At 43.3% G+C, this 21,605-nt stretch overlaps 1 protein-coding gene across 7 annotated transcripts in view; it reads right to left on the reverse strand.

Annotated features, from left to right (window-relative positions):
* Window positions 1–21,605, reverse strand: part of kirrel3a (kirre like nephrin family adhesion molecule 3a) — a 638,457-nt gene that overhangs the window by 77,793 nt on the left and 539,059 nt on the right. For all 7 annotated transcript variants that reach the window (XM_087976494.1, XM_043676912.2, XM_087976497.1 and 4 more), the window contains exons 7-8: window positions 4,860–5,008; window positions 3,894–4,021 (exon numbers count right to left, since the gene is read on the reverse strand). In XM_087976494.1, the coding sequence (XP_087832620.1) occupies window positions 3,894–4,021; window positions 4,860–5,008 (277 nt within the window). The remainder of the gene's footprint in view (window positions 1–3,893; window positions 4,022–4,859; window positions 5,009–21,605) is intronic.

Here is a 21,605-nt window from a genome sequence, read left to right on the forward strand (position 1 = left end):
CCATCATCAGATTCTGATTTGTTGATCATTTCAATATTACATATCTGATGGGATACCAGATGGTCTTTATTGCAGCATTAAAGATACTCATCGTGTATGGTTTGCTTGGTCAATGCACAGCTGTTTGTGGTTTTTTTGCTCTTTGCTCCAGAGTCAATGGTCTTATCTGCTACATTGCAAATGCATTGAAAGTTGGGCATTTTCTTTCTGCATACAGAAAGCAAAACCTCCCACATGTCTCACAATGTTTTAGTATTCTAGTGATTGTGTCCACTGTTGGGTTTATACTTAGGACCTGTAAGTTTTGTTGAGCTGAGAGCATTGTTTTGTATTTATGTGTGCCCATCAGTAGCTTTTCAATGCCTTAAGTCTTTGATTTTTTTTGGAAAATTGTTCTGTTATGCTTCCAGGGGGGTGGAAGCAATAGCAAGTAAACAATTCTGTTGGCTCGCCATCAGAAAAATCACGTGATGAACTATTTTCTTTGCACCTGCTCATGAAATGCACTCTGTTTTATGTAGTTTTCTGTCTCAATAGCATGTATTCTAATTCATGGATACAGAAGTTTAATCTGACTCTGAATTGGTCTTCTAATCTTTTGGGGATCTTTTGGCTCTTCAGCTGTAGTCTTCTTGTGTTACGTCTATGGAGACCGAGACTCCCAATTACTAAGCAAATCTTAAGAGCTTGCCTTTCTGCACTTGGGTACACCAAATACAGAAACCAAGTTCTGAATACTGTTAATCATTTTCATCCAGGGCATGGAGGGATTTTCTTATGAGAACAGTGTGTGAAGGTTGGGCCTGTGCTCAATGGAATTTAGATGAATGTGTGGCAACTTTATTGAAAGATACAAGATTCTAAATGGACCTGACAGGGTAGCTGTAGAGAGGTTGTTTTCACTTTGTGGAAGGGTCTCGGACCAGAAGCACCAATTGCAGAACAAGACAGAGATTAGGAGTATTAGGGCGCAATGTGGGACTCCTATGAGCTAACCTGTAAGTTCACATGAAATTACAGCTGGGAATAGAATGAGGAAGAAATGTTTGAGTTAACTTCATAGGTAATAATCATATAAATAATTTAATATTCATTTTTCATTTATCCTTATTCAAGAAAGGTTTAAAAAATCAAATTACTTAAATTGCATAAACATGTTGATACATCAGAGAAATTTCTGTGAATGTGCAATGTGCCTGATTCAGCATTAACCCTGACACTTTATTTGGAATGGAATGTGAAGGTGATGCTGTACAACACCGAGAAAGACAAAGCAATGATATTACTCAAGTATAAGAATGAAGCATAACCTTCGGAGTGGAGTCAAGCTGGTACAATGGAAGAGAGGGAATGGTGAGACCAGAAGTAACAGGTGTCTTATCATTTCTGGAAATGTAAAAATCAATGTGTTTGTCTAAAACAGACCATTTCAAAATTTGAGTAATGTACTGTCTATGTAACTTCCAATGTATAAATATCTGATGAATTCTCATGAAGTGCTATCTTGGAATCTTTTCTGATGTGGATTTTCCCAACATTGGCCCAGTAACTGATCATTGACCTACACCTCGAGGCTCTTAAGATTATTTTGTAACATAATCGAGCATAAGGAGGATTTTCTTCACTCAGAGGGTAGTGAATCTGTGAAATTCTTTATGCAAATAGCTGTAGAGATTGCTTTTAAGTATGCTAAAGATTGACATAATTGTTTTTAATCTTTAAAGAAATCCAGGATTAAGGGGTAAAGTAGGAAAGTGAAATTGAGGGTCGTTAGATCAACTATGATCTCAATGAATGTTGGAACAGATTTGATGGACTGAATGGCCTACATGTTATGGTCTGTGGTCTTACATATATTTCTGTTAGAAGGGCTAATGTATCCCAATTTAAATTAAGGAATATTGTGGACACTCTAACAATATATCTTTGACCTTCCCTTACTTAGTATTGATCCATCACACACACCGATCACTTCCCTCTAAAGGTGAGTTAACTTGGCCTTAACAAAAGGATTTGTCTGCTCACCAGCAAGCTATATTTTCAATACCCTCCTACCCTGTAACAAACAAAGATATCAAGGGTTTTCTCATGCACTTTAGCATGACGTAAGACTATGTATTTGACCTGCAGATTAACTTGCTTGATAGTTCAAACAAGATAGGCCTCATCAGCATTCTCAAGTCCTGGCTCAACTGGATTGCCTGGCATTCGTGTCCTACTCTGTTCTCATTTTGAACAACATCTCCTTCAATTCCATTCATTTCTTCCAAATTATAGGTGTTGCAAGGAACAGTCATTGACCACAGTTATGCCCTGCCTTTGCGTGCGATACATGAAACACAGGAGAAAGTGAGGACTGCAGATGCTGGAGATCAGAGTCAAAATGTGTGGTGCTGGAAAAGCACAGTCAGTCAGGCAGCATCCGAGGAGCAAGAGGGTCGACGTTTTGAGCATGAATAGCTTATGTTCAAAACATCGACTATCCTGCTCCTCAGATGCTGCCTGACTGGCTGTGCTTTTCTAACACCACACTTTTTGATACATGCAACATTCCTTTTTCAACCACTGTTCAAGAAGCCACATTATTAATAATGGTCTAATAATCAATCATTCACCAGGGAGTGATTAATTGATTGGGTCAGGTTTTTTAAAACAATAAAACATATTACAGGTTGCAAAGTGGACATTGTAAAAAAGTGTCCCAATTTCTGTGTGTGCAGTTTGCAGATCCACAGCTATAACCTACCAGGCAAATTCACAACACTGTATATATGCACACAGCACCCAGCCTATATTTGGTCTACCCAATGTAAAGGAGACCCTATTGTGAGCTGTGGATACAAATAACTAACTTGGAAAAAGTACAAATAAGGAGTTTTTGGGGCTTTGAACATCTTGTTACATCTACTTCTACTAATGGTGCAGTAGATGTAACCTTTAGGGTTCTGGGAATGGACAAGGATATCGCAGAAGGAATGATCATTATGGGATACCGACACAAGCCTGGATGGAAATATGTGTTTGGTGACAGCATTAAACTAAAGATGGTTGAAATGGCAGAAGATGATCCACTCAATGCTGAAGTTGAAGCATTGAAAGGTGAAGTCAAAGGAAACTCTTATCATGTTTCTGGAAGGAAAGTGCAGCTGCAAAAAATTGTGTCATTAGAACATGTGCAATGGAGATGGAGAAATCAGGAGAATAGGATGGAGTCCTTATGGGAAGCAGAGTGTGTGGAAGTCTAGTTAAGGTAGCTGTGGGAGTCAGTGAGTTTGGATTGAATATTACTGAATACCTATCCAAGACGACAGAGAAATCAAGGAAGGGAAGAGGTGAATTAGAGGTGGACTGTGTGAAAGTCAGAGGAGTGTTGAAATTGAAAACAAAGTTAATAAATTTTACCAGTTCTGGGCAGGAGCAGTGTATAGCATTGATACACTCATCAACATTTCATAAAAGAGATATGCATAGCTGAATAGGACTGGAAAAAGGAATGTTGCATGTATCCCAAACAGAGGCAGGGCATAACTGGGGCCCATGTGATTGCTATTGCACCATCTGTAATTTGGAGGAAGTGAATGTTAGAAGAGATGTTTTCAAAATGAAAACAGAGTAGACTACAAATGCCAGGCGTCAAGGTTTAATCAGGACTTCAGAATAAAGATTTCAATCTCAAATATCCAACTTAAAAGAAAAAAATGGGGAAAGAATGTCCACAAAGAATGAGTGAGAAGAATGAATTTCTCACAACTGTCCTATCGCAGAGAGCCCCTGGTTTCACTAGATTAAGGAGAAGTTTGTATTGCAAGTAGCTCAGATGCAGAATAAATCAACAGGTCAACCAGGCACTGTGATGTTCCCATGTACTGGCTAGTATCAATCCCTATACTCACCACCCCAGAGCCTCGTTTCATCCATACAATAGTGAGAGATGGATTTCCAGTCCAGGCACAGTTAAAGATAGCACTTGAACCCAGGTCCACAGAAAGAGACTGAGGCTCAGATGTCAGCCGGGGACCAACTGCACAGAGAAAATGGAGAGGAAAGATGAGTGGAAATGAAACATGTTCAGTTAAGCTTGAGCAAAATCCCAAAAACAACTTGGTATTCATATCATTTTTAATGCAGTAACATATCCCAAAGTACAGTGTAATAAGATAAAATTTGACTGAAACACAAGAGGAGATATGACACAGCTTCTTTAAAACCCAGTTATCTTTAATTTCAATTCAAAACTGCATTAAAGCAATTTGCTTGGAGTCTGTTCAAGATGAACCTTCCTCTCCATGGTGGGAGATGAGAATGGCTCTGACTGGTGGGTGCAAATCACAATTTGAGCTTTTGATGGTTTACCATCACAACCACTGTGCTCCACCCCAAACCACTGGCAATGACTTAATAGTGTGATGTTACAATGAGTGTGACGTGTACACATAATGCCCAGATATCAAGGAGCTAGCGTCTCATCAAATATCTTCCAGTTTGGCAGACAGTGGTGCAATGGTAATCTCACTGGACTAGTAACCCAGAACCCCAGGCCTTAGCTCACTATGGCAGATGGAGAAAATTGAATTCCGTCAAAATCTGGACAAATCACTGGTGACTATCTAATCACCTTTGATTGTCATAAAAAAACAGGTGGTACTTTAGGAAGAAAATCTGCCATTTTTAACTGCTGGTCGACATGTAACTCCGGATATACAATAAAGTCGTTGACTCTTAACTGCCTCTTGGGCATTAAGTATCGGCAAAAATGCTGGTCTAACTGGCAGCACCCACATCAATCAACAAGACAAACTGGGAAATGGCTGAGCGTTGGGAGACTGGGGAATGACAAGCACAGGTTAAACATTCCTTACAATACACGTCGACAGTTCGGCTGATGTTTGTACTTCCCAATGGGTTAGACACAGCGCAAGATACAGGCTCCGTGAAGAAGGTGTAGTCCACAATTGTCTCATACGTCTCACCCAAAACTCCTCTCAGCAACTGACCACCCTTGGCCCATCTGAAACACAACAAATTTCAACATCACCAAGTGACTGAACAAACCTGAAGCATTATGAAATATCTCATATTATTGTCACACTTCCATTAAAGCAATAGCCCTCACTAGAATAACATGATATACCTAGCTCCCTCACTGTAACAGCCTGTTGTAACATGTGCCCTCACTGTTACACCCTGATAGACTCCAGTCTGTCACTGCAGTACTCTCTGTTACTGATCTCTTTTAAAGACCTGAATATTGTAATTGTAAAATTGAAAAAAAAAAGAGGGTGGTCATTCTGTGGAACGCATTGCCGCAGAGGACCATGGGGGTCAAATCATTGAGTGTATTTAAGACAGAGAGATAGGCTCTTGATTGGTAAGGGTATCAAGGAATATGGGAGAAGACAGATGATTGAGTTTGAGAAATGTGTCAGCCATGATCAAATGGTTGAGAAGACCAGAGTGGCCAAATGGCCTAATTCTGCTCCTCTATCTTATGGTCACCAATGTAACACACTCTGTCATACCCCTCACTGTAATGTTGTCTGTCACATGTCCCACTGACAACTATCTATGCCACGCTTCTTGCTGTTACACTCTGCCACATCCCTTACGATAACAATCTGTCACATCTATCACTGTAACAGTCCCTGTCACACCCCTCACTGTAACACCCTCTGTCACACCCATCAGTGTAACACTCCCTGTCACATGCTTTGATGTCACACTCCTAACTTTCTGAGTTTGTGACCACTTAATTACAGTCTCTGTACTTTTGATGTGAATAAAATTGATTTTAGAGGACAGAGAGTTCAGAATATCCGCAATTATTTTGGCTGACAAAACAATATGAACTGAGTATACTGGTATAATATGATGAATATGTTGTGCTGAGGATAATTTAGGGCAGGTGATGGATGGGTGTTGTCTTGCAGCTCCAGAAATGGACTCATGCAGTTTAAGACAGCTCAGGAAGTTTCAAACAGTATTCTGTTGAAGAATTGCCACCTTTAATGAGGTGTTGCTTTGCAGCAGTTACAGCGTGTTACCGTTCTTGTTGTGTAGATCAAGAGACTTTGAGAGACAGTTATGAGGATCTGATCATCCTTCATGGGACTGATATTTCAGAATGTTCCCAGGCTCAGTATTCCAGGCAAATAATCCTTATCACGCTGCTGTCTGAATTGATCGGTCAGGCCCTGAGGCACGCAGGAGGCTTTAATGTGTTCATCCACGTCACAAGATCACATCTCTGTCCATGTCAGCACCTTCTTAGTGATGTTTGAAGCGATTGACAGGGTCACTAATCCTGCTGGGCTTTCCTGATAGCTTCAGGAGTGAAAGATTAATCTGAACTCTGCTCTAAGCAAAAGCAGAATGGGATGATTGGGACATTAAAGAAAATGCTCCTTTTCTTCCATTTTCTGTGAGCCCTTTTGCTTGAAAAATTCAAAAGGTGTGGAAATGGATGGACAATAGTCACCTGAGTGAGCAGTGGTGGGATAGCTTGAGACCAGTGATCATATGATGCAATCTCTCTTAATTTGTTCAACCAAAGCTGGAGACTCAATTTGTCACATACTCCATACTGAGCCCATGACACAGCTACTGGAAATGGACGTCTGCAATAAGCAGGAGCAGCTGGAGAGTCAGTGAAGGGATGTGTTTCTCGGGTGTTTGTTTTACACATTTGAATATCTGTCCATAAACTGAATATAAATAGCTGAGCAGAAGAGGAATTAGGAGGGTCACAGTTCAAGGTTTTCAGCATTGATGACAGAATAGCACAGATGGAGGCCATTCAGATTGTCATGTCTGTATTGGCTATCTGAAGGAGCAAATCGCTTAATTTCAAATCGTTGAATATTCATTTGTAAATTTTAACATCAAAAAGGTGGAAGTAAAGGATGTTTCATGCAAATCTGAATCTCCTACCCCTACCCCTACCAATATAGGTGTATTTGGGTTGGATGAAAATTAGTCTTCTGTTAGTCCCCATCTCTCTCTCTCTTTCACTCTCTCTCAAATCCACACACGTCCGTGAGCAGAGGGAGTATGGATAACCAAACTAAACCACACCACTTGCAGTTAGTTACATTTTTCATCCAGGTTATGTGCTTCAACTCCAATAAATATCATCTTAAACCCATTTTGACCAGGATTTGGGGGCCTCACAAAACTCAGCGGGTAAAACATATCAAGACAAATGAACAAGGAGCAGGAGTAGGCCATTGAACCTCTCAAGTCTACTCTGCCATTCAATAAGATCATGGCTAATTTGATTGTAACCTCGAACCCACATTCCCAGCAACCCTGATAATCTTTCAAAATTACCAGAAGTCACCATTCATAATGTGAGTGTATTTATCACACAGATTGTGGAGCAGGAGTTTCATCCTGATCTTACTTGACTCTAATTTCTTAATCAATGACTCTACACAGTGTACCCCTCTCTCCACACTATCTGCCCATCAATACTTGATCTGCAACAATAACCCTCAGCTCTATAATTTGTACTCCTCTGACCACCCTTTTTGCCACAATCTCTTCGTTTTGCAATCTGTTCTCTCTTGCTGTCTTTCCCTGACACTCCACCATGTGGTTTTCTGGATGGACCACATCACAATCCTTCTCTGCCGCTTTGTGCTAGCTCCTGGCTGTACACTATTGATTGCCTGGCTAACAGGCATAACCACTGGGGAGAAACAAGGAGTCACCAGCTGTTTCAAGCTTTCCTAACTAGAATTCCCCCTTCCCCCATGATTCAAACAGATTTAGTTTTATATTTTAAAAATATTGAGAGCAAGCATTCATACTGCTAGAGGGTCTCGTTTCTAAGAGCAAGATGCTAAATTTAAAAAGTGGCTACACCAACAAATATAGCATCTTTAATGTAATTCAGCACTCAAAGATGCTTCACTGGAGCATTATAAAACCACATTTGACACTGGTATGATATGACTTTCTGTAAGTTAGTCTACGTGCATATACTACAAGATTCAGCTTCTTATTGGGATAGATTTCTTGAAGTTTATTAACAACTAATTATGGACAAAAATATGAATCTTTTCTTTACACATACAGTCAGGGTGCTGTACTTAGTTATGTTACTATTACGTTATACACATAGTTGACTGGCTGCTGTTAACTGACTAAATAACTCTATAGAGGATAAGATGGAGTACGATTCTAATAGAGTCATGTAGAGTGAGGTTATCTAGCTGTCCTAAAGGTATAGCACCTTTCTGAGATCTGTGCAGTAGAACAAAACAACAATGAACATAGGGAAATTTTGGAGCAGGTGACCAAGAAGGAACATCCTCAACATGAGTGGATCAGGGAGCATGTTAGGGTCAAGACAGTGGAAAGCACAGCATTTGGTGAAGTATTTGAAATAAGGGATGTACAAGATGTGAAAGCAGGAGGAGAGCTGAGATCTCAGTAGGGTTGGAGATTAGAGAGGTAGGGAGGAGAAAAGGCCCTGGAGGAATTTGAAGACCAGACTTAAGACGACGCAAGGTAGAATTTCAGTTCTAGGATTGATTGATTTGGATGTCATGGATACATCAGTATGCAAATTGTAGGGGATCGCAGCAGGCTGGGAGACTGGAATTAATGTGATCCATGACCAGCCTTCTGAAACACTTCATGAATGTTGAGGTCAGAGCCATTGGGCGGTAATCATTAAGGCCCATTGCATGTGCTTTCTTAGGTATGGGGATGAAGGTGATCTTCTTGAAGCAGGTGGGGACTTTGGTTTGCAGCAGGGAGAGGTTGACGATTTCGGTGAAAACCTCCACCAGTTGGCCTGCACAGCAGGTATTCGGTCAGGCCTGTTGCTTTCCTTGGGTTGACTCCCAGGAAGACTGATCTGACATCTGCAGCAGTGACCGAGGGAACAGGAGATCTCTCGCGATGCTGAAATTAAGTTCCAGATGGATTTCTAACTCATTGGCATACATTTTCTGAGCATATTCTTGCAACAACTTAGACTCCTACTCCCTGGTGCCATTCAGGAAACTTGGTCACAGTTTTCCAAGTGAAGAACTGTTCTTTCTTCAAGTGTGATTATGAAGACTGGTCGAATAGTGTTCTTAGCAGAACTATAAAAATGCTGCCCATATCCTAACTTGCCCCAAATACAGTCCAAAAAGTGCTGACTGACTTATGTTCGCTGCTGATCCAAAAACACCTTGATCTTTGTTCTCAAACTTGGTGTCACAAAGATCTAATTTAGCTCTGACTTTAGCCATGTTAATGAATATCTTAGTGTTATATGTTATCATTTCTCATCATTGAAATGATGTGCCCAGCTTTAGGCACCCTGGCAACAGTGGTGATGGTGTCTGCTATGAACATAACTTTCCAATGATTTATACATGATTTTTAGAAACAAGTGCATCCAAGAAACAGGACAATTTAAATGATTGAGGACTAGACTCTAACAACTGGACAAAGAACAAGAAACAATCTCCAACTTTTTCAGTTACCACCATGTTGGGTGAGGTGAACTGGCAAAGTCAGATCTCACTAAGAATTTCTGAGTGTCTCCCTGGATGGTTGCATCATGCTACACTATAATTACTGTCCTCCCCCTTTTTCAGACAACTCCTCAACCTTTTGTGTCTGCCACAGTTTCTATCATCATGGTTCTGCTACCCAGATCCAACCTATGCCTTTTCCTTTCCCTCCTTTTTGACTATATGCTAGGCTGACACTGAGTTATAGAGTTAGCTGAAACCATTTTTTCATGTTTTTATTGAACAATGAATGAAAATGCAGAATCTTTGCTGCAATGAAAGACAGTAGGATATTTATGGACACTCATTTGAACAATTAATTTTTGGCAATGATTCAATTAGCCATTCCAATTTGAAACCATCAAGCTGGAGGCCATCCAAGTCATTCCCAAAGCACCACTGCGGGAATTCCTTGGTGTGGTGTTGTAGGCCCAATCACTTACTGCTGCATCATCAATGACCTCCTTTCCATCAGAGTGGGGATGTTTACTAGTTATTGCATTCAGTTTAAAGTATTTTCAATTCTTAAGAAAGTGAAGCAATCTGTTCCCACAGTTATTAAGACAAGACAACATCCAGGTTTGAGTTGATAAGCGACAAGTAACATTCACACTACATAAGTACCCAACAATGCTCATTTCTAACAAGAGAGAATCTAACCATCTCCCTTTGACATTCTATGACATTCCCATTGTCCAATCTTGTGCTGTCAATATCCTGAGTGTTTATTCATCATAAAATGACTGGACCAGCCATCTCAATACTATGGCTGCAAAAGCTGGTCAGAGGCTGGGAATTCTGTCTTCTCCCAACTCCACACAACTTATGCACAATTTGCAAGACACAAGATTAGAGTGTGATGGAACACCTTGCACACCATCAACTTGCCTAGATTATTGCCGCTCCAACAATGTTCAGGAAGCTTACATAGAACATAGAACAATACAGCACAGAACAGGCCCTTCGGCCCACGATGTTGTGCCAAACATTAGTCCTAGCTTAAGCACCCATCCATGTACCTATCCAATTGCCGCTTAAGGGTCACCAAAGATTCTGACTCTACCACTCCCACAGGCAGCGCATTCCATGCCCCCACCACTCTCTGGGTAAAGAACCCACCCCTGACATCTCCCCTATACCTTCCACCCTTTACCTTAAATTTATGTCCCCTTGTAACACTCTGTTGTACCCGGGGAAAAAGTTTCTGACTGTCTACTCTATCTATTCCTCTGATCATCTTATAAACCTCTATCAAGTCACCCCTCATCCTTCGCCGTTCCAACGAGAAAAGGCCTAGCACTCTCAACCTATCCTCGTACGACCTATTCTCCATTCCAGGCAACATCCTGGTAAATCTTCTCTGCACCCTCTCCAAAGCTTCCACATCTGTCCTAAAGTGAGGCGACCAGAACTGCACACAGTACTCCAAATGTGGCCTAACCAAAGTCCTGTACAGTTGCAACATTACTTCACGACTCTTGAATTCAATCCCTCTGCTAATGAACGCTAATACACCATAGGCCTTCTTACAAGCTCTATCCACCTGAGTGGCAACTTTCAAAGACCTATGAACATAGACCTCAAGATCCCTCTGTTCCTCCACCTCACTAAGAACCCTACCGTTAACCCTGTATTCCGCATTCTTATTTGTCTTTCCAAAATGGACAACCTCACACTTGGCAGGGTTGAACTCAATCTGCCACTCCTCAGCCCAGCTCTGCATCATATCCAAGTCCCTTTGCAGCCGACAAGAGCCCTCCTCACTATCCACAATTCCACCTATCTTCGTATCATCTGCAAATTTACTGACCCACCCTTCGACTCCCTCATCCAAGTCATTAATAAAAATTACGAACAGCAGAGGACCCAGAACTGATCCCTGCGGAACTCCACTTGTAACTGGGCTCCAGGCTGAATATTTGCCATCTACCACCACTCTCTGACTTTGACCGGTTAGCCAGTTTTCTATCCAATTGGCCAAATTTCCCTCTATCCCATGCCTCCTGACTTTCCGCATAAGCCTACCATGGGGAACCTTATCAAATGCCTTACTAAAATCCATGTATACTACATCCACTGCTCTACCCTCATCCACATGCTTGGTCACCTCCTCAAAGAATTCAATCAGACTTGTAAGGCAAGACCTACCCTTCACAAATCCGTGCTGGCTGTCCCTAATCAAGCAGTGCCTTTCCAGATACTCATAAATCCTATCCCTCAGTACCCTTTCCATTACTTTACCTACCACCGAAGTAAGACTAACTGGCCTGTAATTCCCGGGGTTATCCCTATTCCCTTTTTTGAACAGGGGCACAACATTCACCACTCTCCAGTCCCCTGGTACCACCCCCGTTGACAGTGAAGATGAAAAGATCATTGCCAACGGTACTGCAATTTCCTCTCTTGCTTCCCACATAATCCTAGTATATATCCCATCAGGCCTGGGGGACTTGTCTATCCTCAAGTTGTTCAAAATGTCCAACACATCTTCCTTCCTAACATGTATCTCCTCTAGCTTACCAGTCCATTTCACACTCTCCTCTTCAACAATACGGTTCCTCTCATTCGTAAATACTGAAGAAAAGTACTCATTCAAGACCTCTCCTATCTCTTCCGACTCAATACACAGTCTCCCACTACTGTCCTTGATTGGACCTACCCTCGTTCTCGTCATTCTCATGTTTCTCACATACGCATAAAATGCCTTTGGGTTATCCTTGATCCTATCCGCCAAAGATTTTTCATGCCCTCTCTTGGCTCTCCTAATCCCTTTCTTCAGGTCCCTTCTGGCTATCCTGTATCCCTCCACTGCTGTGTCTGAACCCTGTTTCCTCAACCTTATGTAAGCCTCCTTCTTCCTCTTTACAAGACATTCAACCTCCCTCGTCAACCAAGGTTCCCTCACACGACCATTTCTTTCCTGCCTGACCGGTACATACATATCAAGGACACGTCGTATCTGTTCCTTGAAAAAGTTCCACATTTCCACGATATCCTTCCCCGACAGCCTATACTCCCAACTTATGCTCCTCAGATCCTGTCTTACAGCATCATAATTACCCTTCCCCCAATTGTAAAACCTACCCTGTTGCATGCACCTATCTCTCTCCATAACCAAGGTGAAAGTCACAGAATTGTGGTCACCATCACCAAAATGTTCACCCACTAACAAGCCCATCACTTGTCCCGGTTCATTACCGAGTACCAAATCCAAAATGGCCTCCCCTCTGGTCGGACAATCTACATACTGTGTTAGAAAAGCTTCCTGGACACACTGCACAAACACTGCCCCACCCAATCTACTTGATCAAAAGAGCTTCCAGTCAATATTTGGGAAGTTGAAATCGCCCATGACTACTACCCTGTGGCTTCTGCACCTTTCCAAAATCTGTTTCCCAATCTGTTTCTCCACATCTCTGCTGCTATTGGGGGGCCTATAGTAAACACCCAACAAGGTGACTGCACCTTTCCTATTTCTGACTTCAGCCCATACTACCTCTAAAGGCAGATCCCCCTCGAACTGCCTTTCTACAGCTGTTATACCATTTCTAATTAGCAATGCCACCCCCCCTCCTTTTTTACCACCCTCCCTTATCCTACTGAAACATCTGTAACCAGGAACCTCCAACAACCATTCCTGTCCCTCTTCTATCCACGTTTCCGTGATGGCCATAACATCGTAGTCCCAGGTACCTATCCACGCCTTAAGTTCACCGACCTTATTTCTGATACTCCTTGCGTTGAAGTATACGCACTTGAACCCATCTGTGTCCGCAAGTATTCCCTGTCAGTGCTACTTTCTTCACAGCCTCCCCACATACTTAGACATCCTGACAAACAGCTAGCCTACTTACTGGACTACAAGTCCGGATCCCATCCCCCTGCCAAATTAGTTTAAACCCCCCCCGAAGATAGCTAGCAAACCTACCCCCCAGGATATTGGTGCCCGTCCTGCTTGTACAGGTCCCACCTTCCCCAGAATGCAGTCCAATTGTCCAAATACCTGAAGCCCTCCCTCCTACACCATTCTTGCAGCCATGTGTTCAACTGCACTCTCTCCCTATTCCTTGCCTCACTGTCACGTGGCACCGGCAACAACCCAGAGATGACGACTCTGTCTGTCCTAGCTTTCAGCTTCCAGCCTAACTCCCTGAGCTCTTGAATGACCTCCCCACCTCTCTTCCTACCCATGTCGTTGGTGCCAACGTGCACCACGACTTCTGGCTGCACACCCTCCCCCTTAAGGATTCTGAAGACACGGTCCGAGACGTCTCGGACCCTGGCACCCGGGAGGCAACAAACCATCCGAGAGTCTCGCCCATGCCCACAGAATCGCCTGTCCGTCCCTTTAACCAGAGAGTCTCCTATAACTAGCGCTCTCCTCCTCTCCCCCTTTCCCTTCTGAGTCTCAGAGCCAGACCTCACGCCACAGACCCGGTCACTGCAGCTTACCCCTGCTAGGCTGTCCCCCCCACCAGTATCCAAAGCGGTATACCTATTGTTTAGGGGAAGGACTACAGGGGATCCCTGCACTGCCTGCTTCCTCCCCTTCCCACCTCTAACTGTTACCCAGCTACCTCTGTTCTCTGGCGTAACTATGTCCCTGTAGCTTCTATCTATCACCTTCTCAGCCTCTCGAATAATCCTCAGTTCATCCAACTCCAGTTCCAGTTCCCTAACTTGTTCTGTGAGGAGCAGAATCTGACTGCATTTCCTGCAGATGAAGTCGGCAGGAGTATCAGTGGTCACCCCTACCTCAAACATCCGGCAGGAGGAACATTCCACTGCCTGCGCTGCCATTACTCTACACTTCGTCTCCAAAGCAAGAACACTGAGTAGCTTACCTGTGAACTTTAAAGTTAGGTTAGAGGACGAGGATGGGAGGGAGGCCCTACTATGTAGGGTCTGGGGTCTAGAACACACCCACTCAAATGTCAATCACTTACCTTCCCGACCAGCTCTGCGCTCCAACCTCACTTCCGCCCAGCTCGCGCCGCTCTCTACTGAGAAAAGCTTGATGCACAATAGGCCACTTGACTAGCACACCATTCTCTTGCTTAAATATTCACTCCTTCCACCACTGGCACACAGTGGCAAAAATGGATAACATCTAAAGATGCACTGCAACAACTCATTGAAGCTTTTTCAAAAGCACCTTTCCACTCGTGATCTCTACAACCTAGAAGAACAGGCGCAGCAGATGCACGAAGCTACCACCACTGGCAAACTTCCCTCCAATCCATACACCCTCCTGACTATATGTTGCGAGCTAAAGAACTTGAAACTCCTTCCTAACAAAAAAATGCCGTTAGTGAAGCTCACCCCTCTTCCACTAGCCCACAAGGTTCAAGGTTACCATTCATCACTACATTTTCAAAGGATGGACAGTGACTGTTCATCGCATTGTGACATTTAGAGATTGTGTATTGATAAAAAAAAATTAAAATACTTCTTTTTGGTACTAAGCTGCATCATTGTTGGTGATTCCACTTGCAGCAAAATCCCAGCAATGACTACTGACCAGAAACTGAACTTGGCAAGTTCATAAAAAACAGTGGCTCAAAGAACAGGTCAGAGGCTTGGAGTACTGCAGTGTGTAACTCACCACTTGACTCCCCAAAACCTGCCCACTATTTACGAGGTACAAGTCGGAAGTGTGAGATAGTACTTCCCACTTTCCCAGATGCATGCAGCTTCAATAACACTCAAGAAACTTGACCCCTTTGGTACTTGCATCACTGGTTCCACGTTCACAAATATTCACTCCTTCCACCATCAAAGCACAGTAGAAACTAGTGGCGCTATTTATAAAATGCATGGCAATAATTCATCCAGCATCTTGTAAACTGTGATCTCCACCATTGAGAAGGACAAGGGTAGCACCACCACTTGTGTGTTCTGCTCCGAGCCACTCACCATCCTGACTTGAAAATACATTACCGTTTCTTCACTGTTTTTCTGTACAGCACAGTGAATGCACCGATTCCTTAAGAACTGCAGCAGTTCAAGAAGACAGCTTACCATCACCTTCATCAGGGCAACAAGGGATAGGCAATAAATGCTGGCCCAAACAAAGATAGTTATGTTCCGTCAACAAGTGGATAAAGCAGAGCAATTCAATTTCTTTCTTTTTCAATTTCAATGGTACCAGCTGTAAGTGACAGCTTTCTTACCTCTATATCTGAAGGTTATGGATACAAGGGAGGGGGGGAGGGGGGAGAGGGAGGGGGGGAGGGGGGAGAGGGAGGGGGGGGGGGGGGGAGGGAGGGAGGGGGAGCAGCCCGAAGTCGTGGTCCACATTGGCACCAATGACATAGGTAGGAGGAGCGCTGAGGATGTTAGGAAGGCTTTCAGGGAGCTAGGTTGGAAGCTCAGAGTTAGAACGAACAGAGTTGTTGTCTCTGGTTTGTTACCCGTGCCACGTGATAGAGAGTCGAGGAATAGGGAGAGAGAACAGTTAAATGCGTGGCTACAGGGATGGTGCAGGAGGGAAGGATTCCGGTATTTGGATAACTGGGGTACTTTCTGGGGAAGGTGGGACCTCTATAAACAGGATGGTCTACACCTGAACCTGAGGGGCACCAGTATCCTTGGTGGGAGGTTTGCTAGTGCTCTTGGGGGGGGTTTAAACTAACTCTGCAGGGGCATGGGAACCCAGACTGTAGCTTTAGGGTGCAGGACCTGGAGTGTAGGGAGGTTAGGAACATGGCATCAATTTCAAAGGAGGGTGCCTGTAAACAGGAAACTGGTTTGAAGTGTGTATACTTCAATGCAAGAAGTATACGAAATAAGGTAGGTGAACTTGCAGCGTGGGTTGGTACCTGGGACTTCGATGTTGTGGCTATTACGGAGACATGGGTAGAACAGGGACAGGATTGGCTGTGGCAGGTTCCAGGGTTTAAATGTTTTAGTAGGGTCAGAGGTGGGGGTAAAAGAGGGGGAGGTGTGGCATTGCTTGTCAAAGATAGTATTACAGCTGTGGAAAGGACGATGGATGAAAACTCGCCATCTGAGGTAGTTTGGGCTGAAGTTAGGAATAGGAAAGGTGAGGTCACCCTGTTAGGAGTTTTTTACAGGCCTCCTAATAGTCCTAGAAACGAAGAAGAAAGGATTGCGAGGATGATTCAAGAGAAGAGTGAAAGTAATAGAGTGGTTGTTATGGGGGACTTTAACTTTCCTGATATTAATTGGGAAAGCTATAGCTCAAGTTCGTTAGATGGGTCAGTGTTTGTCCAATGTGTGCAGGAGGGTTTCCTGACACAATATGTAGATAGGCCAACAAGAGGTGAGGCCATACTGGATTTGGTTCTGGGTAATGAACCAGGCCAGGTGTTAGAATTAGAGGTAGGTGAGCACTTTGGAGACAGTGACCACAATTCGGTGACCTTTACTCTAGTGATGGAGAGGGATAAGTGTGCACTACAGGGCAAGAGTTATAGATGGGGGCAGGGAAATTATGATGCTGTGAGGCATGACTTAGGATGTGTGGCCTGGAAAAGTAAGCTTCAAGGCAAGGGTGTAATTGATATGTGGAGCTTGTTCAAGGAGCAACTATTGAGTGTCCTTGATAAGTATGTGCCCGTCAGGCAGGGAGGAAAGGGTCGTGTGAGGGAGCCGTGGTTTAATAAGGAATTGGAATCCCTTGTTAAATGGAAGAGGGCGGCCTATGTAAAGATGAGGCGTGAAGGTTCAATTGGGGCGATTGAGAGTTATAAGGTAGCCAGGAAGGACCTGAAGAGAGAGCCAAGAGCAGCAAGGAGGGGACATGAAAGGTCCTTAGTTGGTAGGATTAGGGAAAACCCTAAGGCTTTCTATAGGTATGTCAGGAATAAAAGAATGACTAGGGTAGGAATAGGTCCAGTCAAGGATAGTAGTGGGAAGTTGCGTGTGGAGGCTGAAGAGATTGGGGAGACACTGAATGAATACTTTTCGTCAGTATTCAATCAGGAACAGGACATTGTTGTCAATGTGAGTACTGAGTCACAATTAAGTAGAATGGATGGCTTTGAGGTATGTAGAGAAGAGGTGTTGGAAATTCTGGAAAGGGTGAAAATAGATAAGTCCCCTGGGCCTGATGGCATTTATCCTAGGATTCTCTGGGAAGCAAGGGAGGAGATTGCAGAGCCATTGGCCTTAATTTTTATGTCCTCGTTGTCTACAGGAGTAGTGCCAGAAGATTGGAGGCTAGCAAATGTGGTTCCCTTGTTCAAAAAGGAGAGTTGGGATAACCCTAGTAATTATAGGCCGGTGAGTCTCACTTCTGTTGTGGGCAAAATCTTAGAGAGAATTGTAAGGGATAGGATTTATGAACATCTGGATAGGAATAATGTGATCAAGGATAGTCAGCATGGTTTTGTGAAGGGCAGGTCGTGCCTCACAAACCTTATTGAATTCTTTGAGAAGGTGACTAAGGAGGTGGACGAGGGGAAAGCAGTAGATGTGGTGTATATGGATTTTAGTAAGGCGTTTGATAAGGTTCCCCATGGTAGACTACTGCAAAAAATACGGAGGTATGGCATTGAGGGTGAGTTGGAGGTTTGGATTAGGAGTTGGCTGGCTGGAAGAAGACAGAGGGTAGTAGTTGATGGCAAAGGTTCATCTTGGAGTGCCGTCACTAGCGGTGTTCCGCAAGGATCTGTTTTGGGACCATTGCTGTTTGTCATTTTTATAAATGACCTGGAGGAGGGGTTAGAAAGTTGGGTGAGCAAGTTTGCGGATGATACAAAAGTCGGAGGAGTTGTAGACAGTGAGGAAGGATGTGGCAGGTTACAGTGGGATATAGATAAGCTGCAGAACTGGGCAGAAAGGTGGCAAATGGAGTTCAATGTAGCTAAGTGTGAGGTGATTCACTTTGGTAAGAGTAATAAAAAGATGGGGTACTGGGCTAACGGTCGGATACTTGGTAGTGTGGATGAGCAGAGGGATCTTGGTGTCCATGTACACAGATCTTTGAAAGTTGCCACCCAGGTAAATAGTGCGGTGAAGAAGGCATATGGTGTACTGGCTTTTATTGGTAGAGGAATTGAGTTCCGGAGTACTGAGGTCATGTTGCAGTTGTATAAGACTCTGGTGCGGCCACATCTGGAGTATTGTGTGCAGTTTTGGTCGCCATACTATAGGAAGGATGTGGAGGCACTGGAATGGGTGCAGAGGAGGTTTACCAGGATGTTGCCTGGTATGGTAGAAAGATCGTATGAGGAAAGGCTGAGGCACTTGGGGTTGTTTTCATTGGAGAAAAGAAGGTTTAGGGGTGACTTGATAGAGGTGTATAAGATGATTAGGGGTTTAGATAGGGTCGACAGTGAGAATCTTTTTCCTCGTATGGAGTCAGCTATTACAAGGGGGCATAGCTTTAAATTAAGAGGGGGTAGGTATAGGACAGATGTTAGGGGTAGGTTCTTTACTCAGCGAGTCGTGAGTTCATGGAATGCCCTGCCAGTAGCAGTGGTGGACTCTCCCTCATTATGGGCATTTAAGCGGGCATTGGATAGGCATATGGAGGATAGTGGGCTAGTGTAGGTTCGGTGGGCTTGGATCGGTGCAACATCGCGGGCCGAAGGGCCTGTACTGCGCTGTATTCTTCTATGTTCTATGTTCTAAGTCCGATTTATCATGCGTGCTGCATCATTGGAAGTGCTACCTTTTAGGTGAGGTATTAAATAGAGAATGCCTCTGCCTCTCAGAATGGATGTAAAATAACCCCTGATGCTGATCAAATACCGAGGGCTCCAAAGCACCAGAAGTCTGGGAGTATAGAATGCGCAAAGAAATTTAAAAAGGAAATTAAAAAGGGAGCATGAAAGAATAATGGGGTAAAATAAAGGAAATTCTAATGTACTTTTACAAGTACATGAAGGATAAAAGGCTAACTTGGGGAAGGGTAGTGCCTATTAAGGAACACAGTGGCAATATGTGCATGTAGTTGGAAGACATCGGTAGGGTTCTAAAAGAATCAGCGTTCACTAGTGAGAGGGACAACATGGATATAGAAATCAAGGAAAAGTAACATACTTAAAGAAATTAGCATGCACAGCAGATTCTGAGTGGTCTGGCAAAATTAAAAGTAGATGAATATCCAGGGCTGGATGAAATGTACTTCAGGTTGGCATATGAGGCAAGGAAAGAAAGAACAGGATGCTGGCAATTTTTTTACAATTCCTCTCTGGTCACAGAAGAGATGCCAGAGGACTGGAGGAGAGCCAATATGGTATTGCTATTCAAGAAGGAAGCAAGGCATTAACCATGAAACTATAGGCCAGTAAATCTGACCTCAAAAGTAAGGAAACTATTGGAAGCAATTCTGAGAGGAAGAATTAATTTACACTTGGAGAGGCAGAGATTAATCAAGGACAATTGGATTTTGTTAAGGGGAGGTTATATCTGATCAACTTGAATAAATTTTTTGGAAGAGGTAACCAGGTGTGTAGATGAGGGCAAGGCTTTTGAGGTAGTCTACTTGGACTTCAAAAAGGCATTTTATAATGTCCTGCATGAGAGACTGATAGTAACAGTAAGAGTTCATGGGATCTAAGGAAGTTTAACAAATTGGATCCACAATTTGCTGAGGGAGGGCGATGGTTTATTTCATTGTTTCATAGTAATAGAAACAGGAGTAGGTCATTTGGCCCATCGAGCCTGCTCTGCCATTCATTAAGATCTTGGCTGATCTATTCATCGTCTCAGCTCCTCCTACCTACATTATTCCCATAACCCTTAACTCCCCTACCGTGCAAAAAAAATCTAACTGTGTCTTGAATATATTTAATGAAGCTGCCTCTATTGCTTCCTTGGGCAGAGAATTCCATAGATTCACCACTTCCTGGGAAAAGCAGTTTCTCCTCATCTCTGTCCTAAATCTACTCCCCCTAATCTTGAGGCCATGTCCCCGAGTCCTAGTCTCACCCACCAGTGGAAACAACTTGCCTTCCTCTATCTTATCTATCCCTTTCACCATTTTATTTGTTTCTATAAGATCCCTCTCATTCTTCTAAATTCTAGCGAGTACAATCCTAGGCAGCTCAACCTCTCTTTATTGGATAACCCCCTCACCTCCAGAATTAACCTGGTGAGCCTCCTCTGCACCGCCTCGAAAGCCAGTACCTCCTTCCTCAAGTAAGGAGACCAGAACTGTGCAAAATACTCCAGGTGCGGCCTCACCAACATTTGTACAGTTGCAGCAGAACTTCCCTGCTCTTAAATTCAGACCTCCCAGCAATGAAAACCAATATTCCATTTGACTTCCTGATTACCTGTTGCACCTGCAAATCAACCTTTAGCGATTCATGTACAAATACTCCTAAGTCTCTCTGCACAAAAGCATGTTGCAATCTTTCACCGTTTAAATAATGCTCTGACTTATTACTTTTACTTCCAAAGTGGATAATCTGTCATTTACCAACATTGTATTCCATCTGCCAGACTCTTGCCCACTCACTTAACTTACCTAAATCTCTCTGCACAGATTGCCTTTCCACTCAATTTAGTGTCATTAGCAAGCTTGCGTACATTACACTCGGTCTCCTCTTCCAAATTGTTTTTATATATATATCATAAACAGTTGCTGTCCCCCGCAGCACCCCTTTCACCACTGATCTCCAACTAGAGAAACACCCATTTATCCCAATTCTCTGCTTTCTATTGGTTAACCCATCCTCTATCCAAGCTAGTAAATGCACCATAGCTCCATACATTCTTATCTTATAGATGAGTCTTTTATGTGGCACCTGATCAAACACCTTCTGGAAATCCAGGTAGATAACATCCACCTGTTCTCCTCCATCCACCACGCTTGCTACATCCTCAAATAACTCCAATAAGTTTGTCAAACATGATCTTTCCTTTCTGAACCCATGCTGTGTCTGCCTGATGGATCCCTTTCTATCCAGATGTCTCACTATTTCTTCTTTAATGATAGCTTCCAGCATTTTCCTGAGTACATATGTTAAGCTAACTGGCCTATAGTTCCCTGCCTTTCTCCTACACCCTTTTTTAAACAGCAGCGTGACATTTGCTGTCTTCCAGTCTGTTGGGACCTGCCGGGAGTCCAGTGAATTTTGGACAATTACCAAGAATGTATTGACTATAACTTCCGCT

This window comes from Chiloscyllium plagiosum, unplaced genomic scaffold (genome assembly GCF_037043375.1).
Source record: "Chiloscyllium plagiosum isolate Xiang-an unplaced genomic scaffold, Cpla_swu_hap1 HiC_scaffold_29, whole genome shotgun sequence".
In the NCBI taxonomy this organism is placed as follows: Eukaryota; Metazoa; Chordata; class Chondrichthyes; order Orectolobiformes; family Hemiscylliidae; genus Chiloscyllium; species Chiloscyllium plagiosum.